Consider the following 22,416-nt stretch of genomic DNA (forward strand, 5'->3'; position numbering starts at 1 on the left):
TGGGATCAATTCTAACCAGCTCCAGACTAGGCAGTAAGGGCCAGACTGTCCATTCTCCGCATTTATTACAGCTACAGGTCCCCTGTGACCTCATGTAACATATTTATTGGCCTACATTAAGTTATAGAGCGGTGCGCGGCTATAGGGATCATTGTCATACTAGTTTGAGGCTTCCGTATTGCACACGGCATGAGATTGCCTGTCCCAGCTTTTCTCTGGGCCCAGGCTACCGAATCGTTTTATAATCTGTGGATGGCATGTCCGTGCTCACCAGTATTTCGTATCACTCTATGGTCAGCGTTGCCGCAGTGAAAATAATTTCTCTAAGTTACCCAGTTTCTTTTTTTTTTTTTTTAAATTGTTCTCACCCAAATAACAGGAAGGGGATATGTCGCTCGTTCTGCAGGTGTTTGGGCCACAGAGTCCGTGTTGTTGTCTTCTCTTTCCACATTTGGTACAGACCGACCACCTCTGTACACAATGGGGGTTATAGGAACTGAATCAGATCAGTTTGGCAAAAAGGGTGAAACCTTTCCGCTTCAGGAAGAGCCATGTAGGACAGCCAGGAATTCCCACCGTCCTGTGGGGACGTTAGCAATTTTAATGGGAACATCATTGTCTTTCGCTCATTGTCAATGTCCTCATATTTTTTTTGCTTTTGTGACAATACTTGTTTTGATGACATTCTTTTGGAAAATGCTCGTGCAAACCTTGGCGGTCGATTAGGAGACGTCAAAGGTCGCACTTGTTCGCAAACCTCTCCGGTTTTTGTTTTGCAGTTGCCAAGTTTAATTACATCGACACGGAGAGTCTGTTTGTGCTGGCTCCGATCGGGTCTCTGTCCATGGGCTCCATCACCAGTGCCATGGGGTTAGGGTTCCTCCTCTCCATGCTGTTCTTCATCGAGCAGAACATTGTGGCCTCCCTCACCAACGCCCCGGAGAACAGGTAAGTCCACCGTCTCTGGTCAGTCAACTTGGAACATTGCACCTTTATCACAGTACAAGTTCTTGTTCTAAATACCTCCCCACCCCCCATGCTGGAAATTTGTTACCAATCCCCCCTTCTCATTTGTGGAAAACCCAGGTTGAAATGAAAGGACTAGGGGGTAATTTTAACTTTATATAGTCAGATACAAAGATTTCTGTGGTTTACGTACCGCAGGTTGTTATATACGGGTTTCCGGAGGCTTCTGCTAGAGTCTCCATTTGGCCATCGGCAAAAGAAGATTCTGTGATATTTCATTCCCTACTTTGATGTTCAGATTTGAATGTTATCTGATCATTTTATTACACCTGTCCATAGAGAAGAGTCACGGTAAAGATCCTTATCTTGGTTTGGCCGTTTAATGACATAAACCAGATCTACGGTATAGTTCTAGTGATGGCACTGATATCTACCTGTGGGTTGCCCTTTTCTGTAATGCACCTTGCACAACACACGTCTGTGCTCGTCTCTGGCTTTTGTTTTCCCTGTTGCTCCGTTTTCATTGGACGTAGAAGATGTACTGGGAAGCCTCCCGGCCACCAGCCGCCGACACTCAGCCCTTCGTACAGACTTATGTCGCTTGTCTTCTCTTGCAGGCTGGTAAAGGGCACAGCCTATCACTGGGACCTGCTCCTCGTTGCACTTATTAATACAGGACTGTCGGTCTTCGGTATGCCTTGGATTCACGCTGCCTTCCCGCACTCTCCCATGCACGTGCGAGCCCTGGCTAACGTGGAAGAGAGAGTGGAACACGGGCATATATATGAGACGTAAGTGGGTATTATTAAGTCGCACTACCCTGGCCAGTGCATGCTGGAAATATAATCAGATTCTAAGGTGACACCCCTATTCTTTACAGTCCTGGAGAGAGATGTATGGTATACCCAGGTCCCTCTCCAGTGCAACACTGAGGGGCCTATTCAGCATTGATTTTTTTACATAAAAAAATATGGAAACTATGATTTCTGTATTTTTTATGTAACTCTCCTATTCAGCAATGGGATAATGGAGAAGATAACGCAATTATCTTCTCCATTGATTCCCATCTCGCAGAGTACCGCACTGTAGGGATCAGGCCATTTGATCTCTACAGTGCTTTAACGCTTTTTGCTATTCAGCAAAGCAAAAAGTGTTAAATCACTCATTAAATATTTCCTGTATATAACGCCATTTCAGAATAGCGTTATACGAAGAAAATACTTAAATATCCTGAAAAACTGCGGGGACAGAGGGAAATTTTCCCATAAGTCTCTGCAGCATCTTGTAAGCCCGCCCCGTCTCCGGTCCCTGCTTCCCGGTGATCGGCAGCAAGTAAGTCACTCTAGAGGCTTTTAAACCTCCCGAAACTGATTGATATGTGTATACAGGCTTTATACTAGCCTGTATACTTGTATATTTATGTGCTTTTATATTTAACATGTAGAATCATGTAGCAGCATTCTGTATCAAGACGGGTTATATAATATGGGCTGCCGTAGTGTAATAACAGAATGGGTTTATTATTTGCACAATGAGGTGCTGTTCCGAGGAGGTTAGGAGGTGAGCGTACTAATAGGCAAGAAGTAACTCGATGCTTCTTTGTGTTGGCTGGTATGGAGGAAGTTATGCCAGTTAGTACATACCTCACGGTGCACCAGCAAATACAAGCTCGTACACGCATGTGTCAACACGTCATGTAGAGTCAGGTACACTTAAAGATCATATTCACTTTCATGGTCCAGGAATGTAATACCAATGTGGAGTACAATTAGGGTCTACCTTGTACTCTTATGAGCCATCCATAAGCCACAATAGAAGGACCATGTATGGGACGGAGGGATGCATAGTAAGCGGGCAGGGCGGCCCTCGCTGGTGCACGAACAACAGGGGGCATGTCTGATTACACAGGGTTTATCTACAGGCCCCTTGAGTGAAATATCAACCAAGACACACAAATATGTTATCGTCCGGTGTTTTCATGCCAGCAGCCCTGTCGGTAAGCTCTGTCTGTGTCTGTCACAGGATTGTCAGCGTGAAGGAGACTCGTCTGACATCGCTGGTCGCCAACGTGCTGGTTGGCCTTTCCCTCTTCCTCCTGCCTCGTCCCCTGCAGTGGATCCCCAAGCCCGTCCTGTACGGGCTCTTCCTGTACATCGCCCTGACCTCCATCGACGGCAGCCAGCTCTTTGAGAGGGTGGCCTTGCTGCTGAAAGAGCAGGTACGTGAGCTATGCCGATGAAAGTGTGCGCAGGATGTGCGGCAGGTATAGATTCACTATCTGCATCCTGAGGAAATGGATTTATTGTGTGTATCACTGACCCAGAACACACATCAAAGACGCTATTGTGCTGTGCACAGCCTAGATCACCGCATTGCTGTCTTCCTGTCTGGGTTACAGGGTCAGACGTGGCTTTATGTTAAAGAATTAATCACAAGCCAAGAAATCTAATACTCATTGTGCAGTAACGGAATGTACTGTATTATACATCACATTAGTGATATATCTGTAAGTATGAATGTAAATAACACCTATCTACCCTTCTATACATTGTACCGGTGTTATTTACATTCATACACACTGATATCACTGCTCTCTTCCCTTCTATATATTGTACCAGTGTTATTTACATTCATACACACTGATATCACTGCTCTCTTCCCTTCTATATATTGTACCAGTGTTATTTACATTCATACACACTGATATCACTGCTCTCTTCCCTTCTACATTCATACACACTGATATCACTTCTCTCTTCCCTTCTATACATTGTACCTGTGTTATTTACATTCATACACACTGATATCACTGCTCTCTTCCCTTCTATATATTGTACCGGGGTTATTTATATTCATACACACTAATATCACTGCTCTCTTCTCTTCTATACATTGTACCTGTGTTATTTACATTCATACACACTGATATCACTGCTCTCTTCCCTTCTATACATTGTACCTGTGTTATTTACATTCATACACACTGATATCACTGCTCTCTATCCTTCTATACATTGTAGCTGTTATTTACATTCATACACACTGATATCACTGCTCTCTATCCTTCTATACATTGTACCGGTGTTATTTACATTCATACACACTGATATCACTGCTCTCTTCCCTTCTATACATTGTACCGGTGTTATTTACATTCATACACACTGATATCACTGCTCTCTTCCCTTCTACATTCATACACACTGATATCACTGCTCTCTTCCCTTCTCTACATTGTACCTGTGTTATTTACATTCATACACACTGATATCACTGCTCTCTTCCCTTCTCTACATTGTACCTGTGTTATTTACATTCATACACACTGATATCACTGCTCTCTTCCCTTCTATACATTGTACCGGTGTTATTTACATTCATACACACTGATATCACTTCTCTCTTCCCTTCTATACATTGTACCTGTGTTATTTATATTCATACACACTGATATCACTGCTCTCTTCCCTTCTATACATTGTACCGGTGATTTACATTCATACACACTGATATCACTGCTCTCTTCTATACATTGTACCAGTGTTATTTACATTCATACACACTGATATCACTGCTCTCTATCCTTCTATACATTGTACCTGTGTTATTTACATTCATACACACTGATATCACTGCTCTCTTCCCTTCTATATATTGTACCGGTGTTATTTACATTCATACACACTAATATCACTGCTCTCTTCTCTTCTATACATTGTACCTGTGTTATTTACATTCATACACACTGATATCACTGCTCTCTTCTCTTCTATACATTGTACCGGTGTTATTTACATTCATACACACTGATATCACTTCTCTCTTCTCTTCTATACATTGTACCTGTGTATTTACATTCATACACACTGATATCACTGCTCTCTATCCTTCTATACATTGTACCGGTGTTATTTACATTCATATACACTGATATCACTGCTCTCTTCCCTTCTATACATTGTACCGGTGTTATTTACATTCATACACACTGATATCACTGCTCTCTTCCCTTCTCTACATTGTACCGGTGTTATTTACATTCATACACACTGATATCACTGCTCTCTATCCTTCTATACATTGTAGCTGTTATTTACATTCATACACACAGATATCACTGCTCTCTTCCCTTCTATACATTGTTCCTGTGTTATTTACATTCATACACACTGATATCACTGCTCTCTATCCTTCTATACATTGTACCGGTGTTAATTACATTCATACACACTGATATCATTGCTCTTTTCCCTTCTACATTCATACACACTGATATCACTGCTCTCTTCCCTTCTATACATTGTTCCTGTGTTATTTACATTCATACACACTGATATCACTGCTCTCTATCCTTCTATACATTGTACCGGTGTTATTTACATTCATACACACTGATATCACTGCTCTCTTCCCTTCTCTACATTGTACCGGTGTTATTTACATTCATACACACTGATATCACTGCTCTCTATCCTTCTATACATTGTAGCTGTTATTTACATTCATACACACTGATATCACTGCTCTCTATCCTTCTATACATTGTACCTGTGTTATTTACATTCATACACACTGATATCACTGCTCTCTATCCTTCTATACATTGTACCGGTGTTAATTACATTCATACACACTGATATCATTGCTCTTTTCCCTTCTACATTCATACACACTGATATCACTGCTCTCTTCCCTTCTATACATTGTACCTGTGTTATTTACATTCATACACACTGATATCACTGCTCTCTTCCCTTCTCTACATTGTACGTGTTATTTACATTCATACACACTGATATCACTGCTCTTTTCCCTTCTACATTCATACACACTGATATCACTGCTCTCTTCCCTTCTATACATTGTACCTGTGTTATTTACATTCATACACACTGATATCACTGCTCTCTTCCCTTCTCTACATTGTACCTGTGTTATTTACATTCATACACACTGATATCACTGCTCTCTTCCCTTCTCTACATTGTACCTGTGTTATTTACATTCATACACACTGATATCACTTCTCTCTTCCCTTCTATACATTGTACCTGTGTTATTTATATTCATACACACTGATATCACTGCTCTCTTCCCTTCTATACATTGTACCGGTGTTATTTACATTCATACACACTGATATCACTGCTCTCTTCCCTTCTATATATTGCACCTGTTATTTACATTCATACACACTGATATCACTGCTCTCTTCTATACATTGTACCAGTGTTATTTACATTCATACACACTGATATCACTGCTCTCTATCCTTCTATACATTGTACCGGTGTTAATTACATTCATACACACTGATATCACTGCTCTTTTCCCTTCTACATTCATACACACTGATATCATTGCTCTTTTCCCTTCTACATTCATACACACTGATATCACTGCTCTCTTCCCTTCTCTACATTGTACCTGTGTTATTTACATTCATACACACTGATATCACTGCTCTCTTCCCTTCTCTACATTGTACCTGTGTTATTTACATTCATACACACTGATATCACTGCTCTCTTCTCTTCTATACATTGTACCGGTGTTATTTACATTCATACACACTGATATCACTTCTCTCTTCCCTTCTATACATTGTACCTGTGTTATTTACATTCATACACACTGATATCACTGCTCTCTTCCCTTCTACATTCATACACACTGATATCACTGCTCTCTTCCCTTCTATACATTGTACCGGTGTTATTTACATTCATACACACTGATATCACTTCTCTCTTCCCTTCTATACATTGTACCGGTGTTATTTACATTCATACACACTGATATCACTTCTCTCTTCCCTTCTATACATTGTACCGGTGTTATTTACATTCATACACACTGATATACACACCGCCTTGTTTTGCTGCTTTATGGTTAGAGTTTTGGGGCTGTGTCCTGTCCCTTTTCGGTGTATAGAGAGTGTTTATAATCGCTGAAGTGAAAGTTCCTATCAGACTGCAGTGGCCACTTACATAGCTGCAGTGTACGGTACACAAGTACCATGTTATAGAGCCTTAGGCAGACATGCGCAGAATACATGCGTAATCGCCACATGGGGAGTTGCACGCGTGGTGAGTTACAGGCGCCGCTATGGGGGTGCCTGGTCTGCTGCAATTTATAAAATTTGGAAATAAATCTAAAACCCTGCTAAATACTGCTGTTACTGCACCAGGAAAGACGACTGCCTTCTTGCTCTGTAGTACAGATTGATCTTAGATAAAAAGTAAACAATACACAATAGTGCGATACCATACAAATATCAGACAATGTTGTGTACATGAGAGAAAGGTGCCCTATTCCAATAGGATAAGAAATTCATTCATCGGTGTGGATTCTATTCATGAATTCACCAATAACACAAATTTGCCCTTGTGTGGATACAGTACTCCTTACTTCGGGTATAATCCTTAATTGCACATGGATGGATCGCCTGCCAGACCCCTGTAACAGAAAGGCACATCGGACACGACTTCCCCGGATTGTCACCATGAAATGATCAGGCCGCTCGCCCTCGGTCAGAGTTCCCCCATCGGCAATGAAAGTGCAAATTAAACCTCACCTCGCGCTGCTTAAACTTGTTTCTGAAAAAGAAAAAAAGTAAATAGAAAAAAGATTCAGTGCTGAATATCAGAAATATAAAGTATTCATAGTAATAATATCAAATTCCAAATTAATCTGCTTTCACGATAAGTTCTGGCCGTTTTACATTAACGCCTAGAGGGGAGATTTATTAAATCTTGGAGAGACATAAAATATCAACCAATCAGCTCCTAACTGTCATTTTACAGGCAGTGTTTGAAAAATGACAGGAGCCAATTAGTTGGTAGGTTATCTCTTTCTCCCCGAGATTTGATAAATCTCCCTCTTAAAGTGATTATTAATAAAGTGTTTAATTGTATATCAGTTGTGAACCCCTGACAGCAAGGACAATGGGATGTAATTATGTACACATTGACACCAGGAGCTCTACACTCAGCCCCGCTATTAGAATACAATCCCAGATTAATCCAAATGTTCAAGTATTAAGAGTCCCCAAGAAATTAGTAATTAGTTGTCGATACAAAACTCGACTCGCACGTATAAGGCGAGCGTATGCAAACTGCTTACTCTCCCACAAGTAATCCAACACTGAGATGCCCAGCAATCCACCACCAAGCGTGCCTTCAATTAACAAGTGCCTTAAATCCAGCAGCTGTTACCAGTATAATAGTAAGAAAGCTGTTGTCCAGTGTAGATCAGAGTAATTAAAGAGAGAATATGTTATTTAACCCATCGGGCGGCCACCAATATTGGGCAAGATAGCTGGTTAATCCTATCCAAGACGTCCTTTAGCTGCTGAGTTTCAAATGCATACGCTTCCATATAAACTAACTGCACAGTGCAGGAAAGGACTGCTGACGCGTTTCACCTCTGCTATAAAATAATCTTGTACCACTGGAACATTTGGATTCATTGGTTATGGTGTGCTTCTAAGAATGGCATGGAGTGTAGCGTTCCTGGTGTAGATAATTAGGGTAGTCCTTTTATCCATGCTGCCGGGGGTCTGCAACCGAGATCTAGTTATTCACCTTAATTAATGGTTAATGTGTTTATTTGAATAAATTGTCTGACTTTAGTGTGAAAGCCGATTCACCTGGAATGTGTGTTTATATTTGATGTCTATAGCATTTCCTGCCTGTTCTGTCCCCTGAAATCGCTTACTCCCATCACATCGTGCAGCTTCATCATCTGGCTCGCAACCAGTCCCCGTCCAGTCCCGTCATCACCATAAATTCAGATGGAAGACGCAAACCAGTTATCACTGTAATAAATCTTATCTGAAACCAATTCTGTTGTAATTGTTATCATCCGTTCTGGCGCCTTCATTGGCGTGTGTCCCTTAACTCTTTCCCATCCCCCTGTCCAACTCTCTATTTCTGCTCCACATCTATAGATAATGGCTTCTGTTTTACCTCATTCCTCCTGAGCCCAGCAACGTTCTACATCTGCTCCTGTGTAGGAATTAGAATGATTAGTATTTCAGGTCCAGGTGATATAGATAAAATGTTGGTGATACATAGGACCCCATCTACTCTGTATTATTAGTCACTAGCTGTTGCCCGCGGCTTCGCACACGATGAAATAACTTCTGCCAACATTTATTTATTTGAGGTGTTATAGTTGTATTGCTTTGCATAGGGGCCCTGTTGTGGGAGTTGCCCACGTGACCAGCAGCACTATATAGACTGTTGGCAGCAGCGCCTTCACCCACCACTCACACCAATGTCACTGTGTGCCCTGTGCACAGACTGCTATGTAACCTATCCTATTCACCTACCACTCACACCAATGTCACTGTGTGCCCTGTGCACAGACTGCTATGTAACCTCTCCTATTCACCCACCTCTCACACCAATGTCACTGTGTGCCCTGTGCACAGACTGCTATGTAACCTATTCTATTCACCCACCACTCACACCAATGTCACTGTGTGCCCTGTGCACATACTATGTAACCTCTCCTATTCACCCACCACTCACACCAGTGTCACTGTGTGCCCTGTGCACAGACTGCTATGTAACCTCTCCTATTCACCCACCACTCACACCAATGACACTGTGTGTCCTGTGCACAGACTGCTGTGTAACCTCTCCTATTCACCCACCACTCACACCAGTGTCACTGTGTGCCCTGTGCACAGACTGCTATGTAACCTCTCCTATTCACCCACCTCACACCAATGTCACTGTGTGCCCTGTGCACAGACTGCTATGTAACCTATCCTATTCACCCACCACTCACACCAATGTCACTGTGTGCCCTGTGCACAGACTGCTATGTAACCTCTCCTATTCACCCACCTCTCACACCAGTGTCACTGTGTGCCCTGTGCACAGACTGCTATGTAACCTCTCCTATTCACCCACCTCTCACACCAATGTCACTGTGTGCCCTGTGCACAGACTGCTATGTAACCTATTCTATTCACCCACCACTCACACCAATGTCACTGTGTGCCCTGTGCACAGACTATGTAACCTCTCCTATTCACCCACCACTCACACCAGTGACACTGTGTGCCCTGTGCACAGACTGCTATGTAACCTCTCGCGGGTCCAAAGCACCTTTCCCCCCACCCCTTACTGGCCGCGCGCATAGTGTCGCACCCATCTCTTGCCTTGATGGTGACAATACATTTTGGTTTTGAAACAAAGTGCAGGTTATTTCTCGGAGTCTCCACTACAAAATGATGTAATTTTCATGGATATCTGTTCAGTAGTCTTCACACCAACTTGGAACAGACAGACACAACGTTCTTATTATATTAGTATAGATTTTTTTTTAGGATAAACGACCCCATCCCAGCTTTAATTGCATTCCTCTACTGTTGCTTTCCTGGCCACCTCTGCTGAATGCCTTCTCTATACTGATATCAAGACGTCAGCAGCAGATCCTTGAAGACCTGAAGAGGTGGGGCCTCCGTGGCTCACACTTGTTTTTCCAGCACATCCCACAGATGCTCGGTCAGATTGAGATCTGGGGAATTTGGAGGCCAAGTCAACACCTTGATCTCTTTGTCATGTTCCTCAAACCTTTCCTGAACAATGTTGGCATTGTGGCCGGGCGCATTATCCTGCTAAAGTAAGCCACTGCCATCAGGGTTACCGTTGCCATGAAGGGGTGTACTTGGTCTACAACAATGGTTAGGTAGGCGATACGTATCGTAGTAACATCCACATGAATGGCAGGACCCATGGCCCTGCCATTCATCACACTGCCTCCGTTTGCTTGCCTTCTTCCTATAGTGCATCCTGGTGCCATCTATTCCCCGGGTAAATGACGCACACACACATGCCCATCCATATGATGTAAAAGAATGTTTGATTCATCAGACCAAGCCACCTTCTTCCATTGCTTTGTGGTCCAGTTCTGATGCTCACGGGCCCATTGTAGGCACTGTTGGCAGTGGACAGGGGGTCAGCATGGGCACTCTGACCGGTCTGCGGCGATGCACCGTTTGTTCTGGCACCCTTACATCATAGACAGCGGTCACTTTTTCAGCTGTTTGTGCTGCAGTAGCTCTTTTGTGGGATAGAACCAGACGGGCTAGCCTACGCTCCCCACGCAGATCAATGAGCCTGGGACACCCATGACCCTGTCACTGGCTATCCTTGGACCATTTTTGGTAGGTACTAACAACTGCATGCCGGGAACACCCCACAAGACCTGTGGTTTTGGAGAATCTTTGATCGAGTACCCCAGGCATCACAATTTGGCAATTGTCAAAGTCACTCGGATCCTTCAGCTTGGCCATTTTTCCTGCCTCCACCACATCAACTTCAAGCCTATATATGCGGAACGATCTTCAGCATAAAGAAGAACATGGAGTCCTGGAAGTGATGATATGGCCCCCACAGAGCCCTGATCTCGGCATCACCGAGGCTGTCTGGGATTACATGAAGAGACAGAAGGATTTGAGCAAGCCGACATCCACAGAAGGTCTGTGCTTAGTTCTCCAAGTAGTTTGGAACAACCTCTCTGCCGAGCTCCTTCAAAAACTGTGTGCAAGTGCACCTAGAAGAATTGATGCTGTTTTGAAGGCAATGGGTGGTCACACCAAATAATGATTTGATTTAGATTTCTCCCCTGTTCATTCACTTTGCATCTTGTTAATTGATAAAAATAAACTATTAACACTTCTATTTGTGAAAGCATTCCACACCTGCCTAAAACTTTTAAGACAAGTGCTCCCTCAGCACCAGGCCGAAGTGACGACTCAAAGTCTGCTAATTGCTCATTAACCGCTTGCTGTGTAACAAGGCCATTAGGTGAAGGCACATGAGGAAGGTGACGCAGGGCTCCCTCATGCATCAAACACGTTTCATTCCTAGGTCTCCGGCCTCAGAAGTGATGTCGTATTTTGGTGAAAGATATGGTCAAGTGATTTGCTGAAATGCCTCCGCTAACAAGCTGCTAAAGCCTAATTAGAAGTGTTGCATAGAGCAGGGATTATTATTGTAGCCTTTCATGTTATATAGCAGATTCTTGTGCTGGTATCATGCAGTGTGACTGGAGTCACAGACCGTCGTGTAGCTGCACTGAGCAATATCACACACAGTATCCTGCACTATGTTTAATGTTAAATAAAAATGTTCTGATCTGAACCATCACAACCTTCCGACATCACCCAGAAATTCAGCTTAATGTATTCCAGAATCTACACGTTTACCCCACCTCTATTCTCTACCTGCTTACCCCACCTCTATTATCTTCTGCCTGCTTACCCCACCTCTATTCTACCTGCTTACCCCACCTCTATTCTACTCTACCTGCTTACCCCACCTCTATTCTCTTCTACCTGCTTACCCCACCTCTATTCTATTCTACCTGCTTACCCCACCTCTATTCTACCTGCTTACCCCACCTCTATTCTACCTGCTTACCCCAGCCTCTATTCTACTCTACCTGCTTACCCCACCTCTATTCTCTTCTACCTGCTTACCCCACCTCTATTCTCTTCTACCTGCTTACCTCACCTCTATTCTCTTCTACCTGCTTACCCCACCTCTATTCTATTCTACCTGCTTACCCCACCTCTATTCTATTCTACCTGCTTACCCCACCTCTATTCTACCTGCTTACGCCAGCCTCTATTCTACTCTACCTGCTTACCCCACCTCTATTCTCTTCTACCTGCTTACCCCACCTCTATTCTCTTCTACCTGCTTACCACACCTCTATTCTACTCTACCTGCTTACCCCACCTCTATTCTCTTCTACCTGCTTACCCCACCTCTATTCTCTTCTACCTGCTTACCCCACCTCTATTCTATTCTACCTGCTTACCCCACCTCTATTCTATTCTACCTGCTTACCCCACCTCTATTCTATTCTACCTGCTTACCCCACCTCTATTCTACCTGCTTACCCCACCTCTATTCTACCTGCTTACCCCACCTCTATTCTATTCTACCTGCTTATCCCACCTCTATTCTATTCTACCTGCTTACCCCACCTCTATTCTATTCTACCTGCTTACCCCACCTCTATTCTACCTGCTTACCCCACCTCTATTCTCTTCTACCTGCTTACCCCACCTCTATTCTACTCTACCTGCTTACCCCACCTCTATTCTACTCTACCTGCTTACCCCACCTCTATTCTCTTCTACCTGCTTACCCCACCTCTATTCTACCTGCTTACCCCACCTCTATTCTACTCTACCTGCTTACCCCACCTCTATTCTACTCTACCTGCTTACCCCACCTCTATTCTACTCTACCTGCTTACCCCACCTCTATTCTACTCTACCTGCTTACCCCACCTCTATTCTCTTCTACCTGCTTACCCCACCTCTATTCTACTCTACCTGCTTACCCCACCTCTATTCTACTCTACCTGCTTACCCCACCTCTATTCTACTCTACCTGCTTACCCCACCTCTATTCTACTCTACCTGCTTACCCCAGCTCTATTCTACTCTACCTGCTTACCCCACCTCTATTCTACTCTACCTGCTTACCCCACCTCTATTCTCTTCTACCTGCTTACCCCACCTCTATTCTCTTCTACCTGCTTACCCTACCTCTATTCTACCTGCTTACCCCACCTCTATTCTACCTGCTTACCCCACCTCTATTCTACTCTACCTGCTTACCCCAGCTCTATTCTACTCTACCTGCTTACCCCACCTCTATTCTCTTCTACCTGCTTACCCCACCTCTATTCTCTTCTACCTGCTTACCCCACCTCTATTCTCTTCTACCTGCTTACCCTACCTCTATTCTACCTGCTTACCCCACCTCTATTCTACCTGCTTACCCCACCTCTATTCTACTCTACCTGCTTACCCCACCTCTATTCTACTCTACCTGCTTACCCCACCTCTATTCTCTTCTACCTGCTTACCCCACCTCTATTCTCTTCTACCTGCTTACCCCACCTCTATTCTATTCTACCTGCTTACCCCACCTCTATTCTATTCTACCTGCTTACCCCACCTCTATTCTATTCTACCTGCTTACCCCACCTCTATTCTACCTGCTTACCCCACCTCTATTCTACCTGCTTACCCCACCTCTATTCTATTCTACCTGCTTATCCCACCTCTATTCTATTCTACCTGCTTACCCCACCTCTATTCTATTCTACCTGCTTACCCCACCTCTATTCTACTCTACCTGCTTACCCCACCTCTATTCTATTCTACCTGCTTATCCCACCTCTATTCTATTCTACCTGCTTACCCCACCTCTATTCTATTCTACCTGCTTACCCCACCTCTATTCTCTTCTACCTGCTTACCCCACCTCTATTCTATTCTACCTGCTTATCCCACCTCTATTCTATTCTACCTGCTTACCCCACCTCTATTCTATTCTACCTGCTTACCCCACCTCTATTCTACTCTACCTGCTTACCCCACCTCTATTCTCTTCTACCTGCTTACCCCACCTCTATTCTCTTCTACCTGCTTACCCCACCTCTATTCTCTTCTACCTGCTTACCCTACCTCTATTCTACCTGCTTACCCCACCTCTATTCTACCTGCTTACCCCACCTCTATTCTCTTCTACCTGCTTACCCCACCTCTATTCTACTCTACCTGCTTACCCCACCTCTATTCTACTCTACCTGCTTACCCCACCTCTATTCTACTCTACCTGCTTACCCCACCTCTATTCTACTCTACCTGCTTACCCCAGCTCTATTCTACTCTACCTGCTTACCCCACCTCTATTCTACTCTACCTGCTTACCCCACCTCTATTCTCTTCTACCTGCTTACCCCACCTCTATTCTCTTCTACCTGCTTACCCTACCTCTATTCTACCTGCTTACCCCACCTCTATTCTACCTGCTTACCCCACCTCTATTCTACTCTACCTGCTTACCCCAGCTCTATTCTACTCTACCTGCTTACCCCACCTCTATTCTCTTCTACCTGCTTACCCCACCTCTATTCTCTTCTACCTGCTTACCCCACCTCTATTCTCTTCTACCTGCTTACCCTACCTCTATTCTACCTGCTTACCCCACCTCTATTCTACCTGCTTACCCCACCTCTATTCTACTCTACCTGCTTACCCCACCTCTATTCTACTCTACCTGCTTACCCCACCTCTATTCTCTTCTACCTGCTTACCCCACCTCTATTCTCTTCTACCTGCTTACCCCACCTCTATTCTATTCTACCTGCTTACCCCACCTCTATTCTATTCTACCTGCTTACCCCACCTCTATTCTCTTCTACCTGCTTACCCTACCTCTATTCTACCTGCTTACCCCACCTCTATTCTACCTGCTTACCCCACCTCTATTCTACTCTACCTGCTTACCCCAGCTCTATTCTACTCTACCTGCTTACCCCACCTCTATTCTCTTCTACCTGCTTACCCCACCTCTATTCTCTTCTACCTGCTTACCCCACCTCTATTCTCTTCTACCTGCTTACCCTACCTCTATTCTACCTGCTTACCCCACCTCTATTCTACCTGCTTACCCCACCTCTATTCTACTCTACCTGCTTACCCCAGCTCTATTCTACTCTACCTGCTTACCCCACCTCTATTCTCTTCTACCTGCTTACCCCACCTCTATTCTCTTCTACCTGCTTACCCCACCTCTATTCTCTTCTACCTGCTTACCCTACCTCTATTCTACCTGCTTACCCCACCTCTATTCTACCTGCTTACCCCACCTCTATTCTACTCTACCTGCTTACCCCAGCTCTATTCTACTCTACCTGCTTACCCCACCTCTATTCTCTTCTACCTGCTTACCCCACCTCTATTCTCTTCTACCTGCTTACCCCACCTCTATTCTCTTCTACCTGCTTACCCCACCTCTATTCTACTCTACCTGCTTACCCCAGCCTCTATTCTTTTATTTATTTTTGTTTTGTTTCTGTATAATTCTTTATTTTATATGGTCAGCCAAAATAGAGGTTAATGCAGAAAAAAGGGGGAAACATGAGCCCAATACAGAGCAAAGTTTTTAAACTGTAATAAACATTCGAAAAAACAAAACAAGTATTTAATAGAAGGGAAAGGGGTAATCAATAAGTAGGATGAGGGGAAATCCGGGGTGACATGACATCATCATAAGGGCTGATACACAATAAGCATCATAAAAAGGTGGAGAGGTCACTTCCAGTTTAGAGCAATAAGGGATTCCGCCAATGTCAGGGGTGGGTGACACAATACAATTATCCGGGGATCTTTTGAAATCGGAGCTTCTAGGAGGGAATTCAGGAGGCTGTGACCAGAGTCCCAATAATTGGGCAGGTCCACCAAATGTGGATCCTAGCACCCCTGCAGCCACAGCCTCGCCAACCATCGGGTGAAGAAGACTGGAACATTTTAGTCTCTCAGGGGTATAAACCAACTACAATACGTTTTGTATGCAGCCTCTTTTATTTTGGTTGCATTAGAGCTTTTGGCTGTCCCCCAGTCTCATGTTGTCCCAGACTTCACCATCTCTATTCTTCCCACTTCCCACACATCTAGTCTGTTTTACCCACAACCCACCACTATCCTATCCTAAGGATTGTAGTATTGAGTATTCTTTCTCCTTCTTGTATACCTGAATTAAGTATAACATACGGCATACACCTTTTATATGGGAAATTTCCTTTTACTGCAAAGGATGTGCCCCCCCCCCCCCCAGTCCTTCTAGTCGCGCCGTGACGTGACTCTATAGCGCCGATCATCTTTGTGTGAATTTTTACCTTCCAGTGCGTCTGGATTTTGTATGCGACTGCAGGTGTATCTGCATACGAAACGCTACGTTACAGTGTCACAGCCACTGACGCTGTAACATAGCATTTCGCAGCCACTGACGCTGTAACATAGCATTTCACAGCCGCTGACACTGTAACGTAGCATTTCACAGCCGCTGACACTGTAACGTAGCATTTTGCAGCCGCTGACACTGTAACGTAGCATTTTGCAGCCGCTTACAATGCGACGTAGCATTTCACAGCCGCTGACACTGTAACGTAGCATTTAGCTGGCACTGTAACGTAGCATTTCGCAGCCGCTGACGCTGTAACATAGCATTTCGCAGCTGCTTACAATGCGACGTAGCATTTCACAGCCGCTGACACTGTTTCGTAGCATTTTGCAGCCGCTGACACTAACGTAGCATTTTGCAGCCGCTTACAATGCGACGTAGCATTTTGCAGCCGCTTACAATGCGACGTAGCATTTCGCAGCCACTGACACTGTAACGTAGCATTTAGCTGGCACTGTAACGTAGCATTTCGCAGCTGCTGACACTGTAACGTAGCATTTCGCAGCCACTGACGCTGTAACATAGCATTTCGCAGCCGCTTACAATGCGACGTAGCATTTCACAGCCGCTGACACTGTAACGTAGCATTTCACAGCCGCTGACACTGTAACGTAGCATTTTGCAGCCGCTCACAATGCGACGTAGCATTTCGCAGCCGCTGACACTGTAACCTAGCATTTTGCAGCCGCTGACACTGTAACGTAGCATTTCGCAGCCACTGGCACTGTAACGTAGCATTTTGCAGCCGCTGACACTGTAACGTAGCATTTCACAGCCGCTGGCAGTGTAACGTAGCATTTCCCAGATGCTGACACTGTAACGTAGCATTTCACAGCCGCTGGCACTGTAACGTAGCATTTCGCAGCCGCTGACACTGTAACGTAGCATTTCGCAGCCGCTGGCACTGTAATGTAGCATTTCCCAGATGCTGACACTGTAACGTAGCATTTAGCTGACACTGTAACGTAGCATTTCCCAGATGCTGACACTGTAACGTAGCATTTCACAGCCGCTGGCACTGTAACGTAGCATTTCCCAGATGCTGACACTGTAACGTAGCATTTCACAGCCGCTGACAGTGTAACGTAACATTTCCCAGATGCTGACACTGTAACGTAGCATTTCACAGCCGCTGACACTGTAACGTAGCATTTCCCAGATGCTGACACTGTAACATAGCATTTCCCAGTTGCTGACACTGTAAAGTAGCATTTCGCAGCCGCTGACACTGTAACGTAGCATTTCGCATGCAGATACACCCGCAGTTGCTCACAGAATATAGGCATGCTTCATATCATTTTAATCAGTAGAAGCTGCCTGTGCGTCCTATTCACACCGTTGTTTGAATAAGACAATGCGTCTCATGAAAAGTCGCTCAGCGCTACCAGTCACAGAGCTCTGTGGATAGATGTGGACACATCTATATATTGTGTTATGCAGCTGGTAACATAACTAGATCCTGTCCTTGTATATGAATCCCCCACTCCACACAGCACGGTCCTACAGAGCAAGCCTTTCCCGCTGTAATCCTGTAGATAGAGAAGCACCACCTTGCAGTTCTAATATTTTGAATATCAGTCAGCTCAGCAATACACTACCTTGGATATATAGGGCTGGCAAGTAATGGCATTACTTTTTAATCATTTTGTGATCATGAAGTAACTTATAGTACATGAGAACTGGACACGTTTCGTGTCTTTTATATAAGTCACAATCCCTGAGCTGTATCTACATTTCCCGCGTTCCTGCCTCACTCTGATGTGGGTTTCTCCCTACAGACTGCGTATCCCCCCACCCATTACATCAGGAGAGTCCCCCAGAGGAAGATTCACTACTTCACGGGGCTCCAGGTCCTGCAGCTGGTCATTCTGTGCGGTTTTGGCATGTCACCTCTCCCTTACATGAAGATGATCTTTCCCCTGATCATGATAGGAATGATCCCAATCAGGTATGTTACACGCAAGCAAAATGTGTGCGCTTCACTAACGGCGGGTTTGTTTTGCCACGTAATCAGTGTGAGGTGCAGAAAATGAATAAATGAATACTGTATTTGTTCCACCTGTTTATGTTGCACTTTTTTTTTTTTTATCTGATTATTTTGTATCCCCTATATAATATATATATATATATATGTGTGTGTGTGTGTGTGTGTGTATATATATATATATATATATATATATATATATATATATATATATATATATATAAAATACAGTCAGGTGCATAGATATTGGGACATTGACAGAATTTTCATATTTTGGCCTCTATTAACCACCACGATGGCTTTGAAATGAAACAAACAAGATGTGCTTTAACTGCAGACTTGTGCAGATATGTGTGTGTGTATATATATGTATGTGTATATATATATATATATATATATATATAATATATATATATATATATATATATATATATATATAATATATTAGCCACAAACTGACTCTGCGGCTCCCCCAACTGGCTGAATTATAAAGCTGCTGTAACTTCTAGCCTCCATCTAATGCAGTCTGTATCCTTCCTTAGATACAACCTTCTACCGAAAATAATTGAATCCAAATACCTGGATGCTATGGATGCTGAGCATTAGGGGGTGGCCTTACTCTGCCAAGATTGTGTGGACGTCCCTCTGCGATGAAAGAATTGTAGGGTTTCATCTTTTTTTTTTTTTTTTTAAGCTTTATATTGAGTCATGTAACTTTTTGGATCTCTACTGTAACGATTGACAGAAGTGGAACCTGGTGCACGCGGAGAATTTGTCATAACCATAACTGGAATACCCCAAAGATCCTCTGCTGCGCCGGAGCCCGGCACGTCTCGCATCTGAACCTGACGTTTTGTGTTGTACCTTTTTTTTATATATCCAGCGAACCAAATGTCCATGTGTCCGAGGACTACAGACTTCCTTTCTAGGGTATAAAACGGTGAGGGGGTTTTTTTTCCCAAAAATATACATATTTTTTATTTTTTTCCTCCGATGAACCACATTTTTAAATGAAACGGTAGCTGTATGCAAGTGTAGCGTGAACAGGACTGCGGCTGAGCAGAGTCTGAGACCGGTTTATTGTGTTTTTTTTTTTTTATTGAGTCAGGTTGAAAAAAACAAAGTACTTTTAAAACTATGGTGTCACTGCGCACAGGAATGGCGATGTCTACAGATCAACCAAAAGTGTTTGTTTGTGTTTCTCCCCCTTTTGTAGCTAAACCAGCCTTAGAATTTAAGCTATTTTTATCTTTTTGTATTGTTTTTTTTCTGTTTTTATTTTTTGTGTGTGTGTGTATGTCCCCTTTTTGTAATATAAGTAAAAAAAAAATGTTTAATTGGAGTTGTAAATTTGCACAGCAGAGACTTGGCATTATGCACAAATTCACTCAGATACCAGCACTTTTTCAACTCTAAAGCTTTTGTGTATTATAGATAAATATATATATATATATATATATATGTGTATGTGTGTGTTGACAAACCTCCACACGTATATGCTCAACAGTGCATTGAAAATGCATGTTTTATGTATAATGTTTATACAACACTAGTGCACGGTGTCACACTAGCGTTTTTATATGACCTCCTTCTGGACGTCCAAACAGCTTCACAGTGGTGATGGCCGGATTTCACACTTCTCTCGTAGTCAGTCAATAAGAGGTCAAAAACATGGATGACTGCGTTGTGATCATCAATGACTCGACATCTTCTGCTGCACTTTCCTGAAAGATGGTCCCGGACCCATGCATGACATTTGAACCACCATTGGTCCAACTAGAGGACCATCCGATGCATCTTCACGTATGAGGGTTTCATTGCACAAAATGACTACAATGTCTTCTCTGCACATTGGTCGGACAGGTGGTATCCCCAGTGTGTGGTTCATTGTGGTCTTTTTCATGTATGGATGATCGATACGTTTTTGAATGTAGTCTATATGGAGAGGTTGAACATCCTGTGCCATGCCATGCCACCAAAGATACGTTTGTGGTCACCTGTTACATTGCTGGTGTTTCAGGCGAGATGCTGAGTTACTTCCTGCAAAATGCAGGGTATGGTTTGTTTGTTTTTTTGCCTGTCCCAAACCCACCCCAACCCACTCCATAGAATCTGGCGAAGGTCCCATCTCCAACAGAGCTCCAGGAGCTCCTCCACTGACCTCTCCAGAATCTGTTGTATCTGACGTGAATTTTTGTATGATGTTTTCAATGTGTCCCTGATATTCTAATGGGCTAAAGTTTTATGAGAAAAAAAAGGCTATTTTTGTACATACGTGTATGTTGGTTTTCAGGTTCTAAATGACATTGAGACAAAAAATTTTGTCCAGGACTTGTTCTGTGTCTCCTTTTGCAGTGATGTTTTTTGAGTTTTTGTTTTTTTATTTGTTTTACTTGTTTTGCTATCTCTTATTGCGTTGTAAAAAAAATTGCATGAAACCTGGTTACTTAAGACAGCAGTACCATGTTCTGGGAGAAGAAGATGGAGAAAAACAATCCACTCGTTTTTGACTTTGAGCATGCTGCAGCCTATTTGGATACTAAGTATCACTATAAGCACTTGACTGCACAACATCTGAAAGCAAAATACTTGTTTTAAAAGGATACCGTCAATAAATATACAGTATTTCTGTTGGCACCATCCTTACGTTCTTCTGGCAGATATGGGATGAGTTGTCCTCTTCACGAGACACAAGTTTTTATGTGTGTGTGCGCAACGGCGGGTGTCTCGCGGCAGCTGCCTCCCTGCGCAGGGCAGACAGCCCATTAGCTGCGATTTGTCACATTGAGACAGATGAATGTATTACGAGAGCTGCAAAGTGTCGACCCTCCCTTGTTCTGTGTAACCGTACTGTGCATGCACGATGTCGGATGGGTCCTGATGGCCACTGGCTGCTTTAAGTCTAGCGTTTGTTATGAGCGGGTCAATTGTTTTTTTTTTTTTTGTAAATATTTGATATGTCTGGAATCAAAGAGAACAGAGCACCGAAGAAAATTCTATTAATAAACAATGGTTTAAAACAAAAACTGAGTGGCATGGTGACAATTACACGTTACATTGTTATAGCTGCCTTTGTCTAGGTCTATATACTGTAACACATTAGAAGTACAAAATGTCTTTATATAGCATGTATTTGACTCTGCAATGCTGATTCGATATGATGAGCCTCTGGTCACTGCTTTGTGCTGCTGGGGGACCCTACTCCTCCCACTATATAACTCTCAACCTGTGGCATCCTGCTTCCCCAATTCCCTCCTCACATCATGTCACTGCCCCTGTCACATGCAACCTTGTCCTTACTAACACATCACTCATCTCCTGATATACTCTGTACTGCTGGGGACCTTGCTCCTTCCTCTATATAACTCTCAGCCTGTGGCTTCCTGCTGCCTCCATTCCCCTCCTCACATCATGTCACTGCCCCTGTCACATGCAGCCCTGTCCTCACTGACACATCACTCATCTCCTGATATACTCTGTGCTGCTGGGGGAACCTGCTCCTTTTTCTATATAACTCTCAGCCTGTGGCTTCCTGCTGCTTCCATTCCCCTCCTCAAATCATGTCACTGCCCCTGTCACATGCAACCCTCAAACAGGTGACAGGTCCCTGCCTCCCACAGCAACAGCACTGTCATTTCCTTAAATACTCTATGCTGTGGAGAACATTGGCATGTA

General features: G+C 43.6%; 1 protein-coding gene across 4 annotated transcripts in view; it reads left to right on the plus strand.

Annotated features, from left to right (window-relative positions):
• The window catches only part of SLC4A11 (solute carrier family 4 member 11), a 131,618-nt gene extending 109,857 nt beyond the window's left edge, over positions 1–21,761 (plus strand). For all 4 annotated transcript variants that reach the window (XM_088450891.1, XM_088450893.1, XM_088450892.1 and 1 more), the window contains 5 exons: positions 780–948; positions 1,584–1,757; positions 2,989–3,184; positions 18,536–18,705; positions 19,284–21,761. In XM_088450891.1, coding sequence (XP_088307017.1) covers positions 780–948; positions 1,584–1,757; positions 2,989–3,184; positions 18,536–18,705; positions 19,284–19,347 — 773 coding nt within the window. In that variant the 3' untranslated portion in view covers positions 19,348–21,761. The remainder of the gene's footprint in view (positions 1–779; positions 949–1,583; positions 1,758–2,988; positions 3,185–18,535; positions 18,706–19,283) is intronic.
• Positions 21,762–22,416: the final 655 nt, after the last annotated feature.

The sequence above is a fragment of the Taudactylus pleione genome, unplaced genomic scaffold (genome assembly GCF_031769625.1).
Source record: "Taudactylus pleione unplaced genomic scaffold, aTauple2 ptg000533l, whole genome shotgun sequence".
NCBI lineage: Eukaryota > Metazoa > Chordata > Amphibia > Anura > Myobatrachidae > Taudactylus > Taudactylus pleione.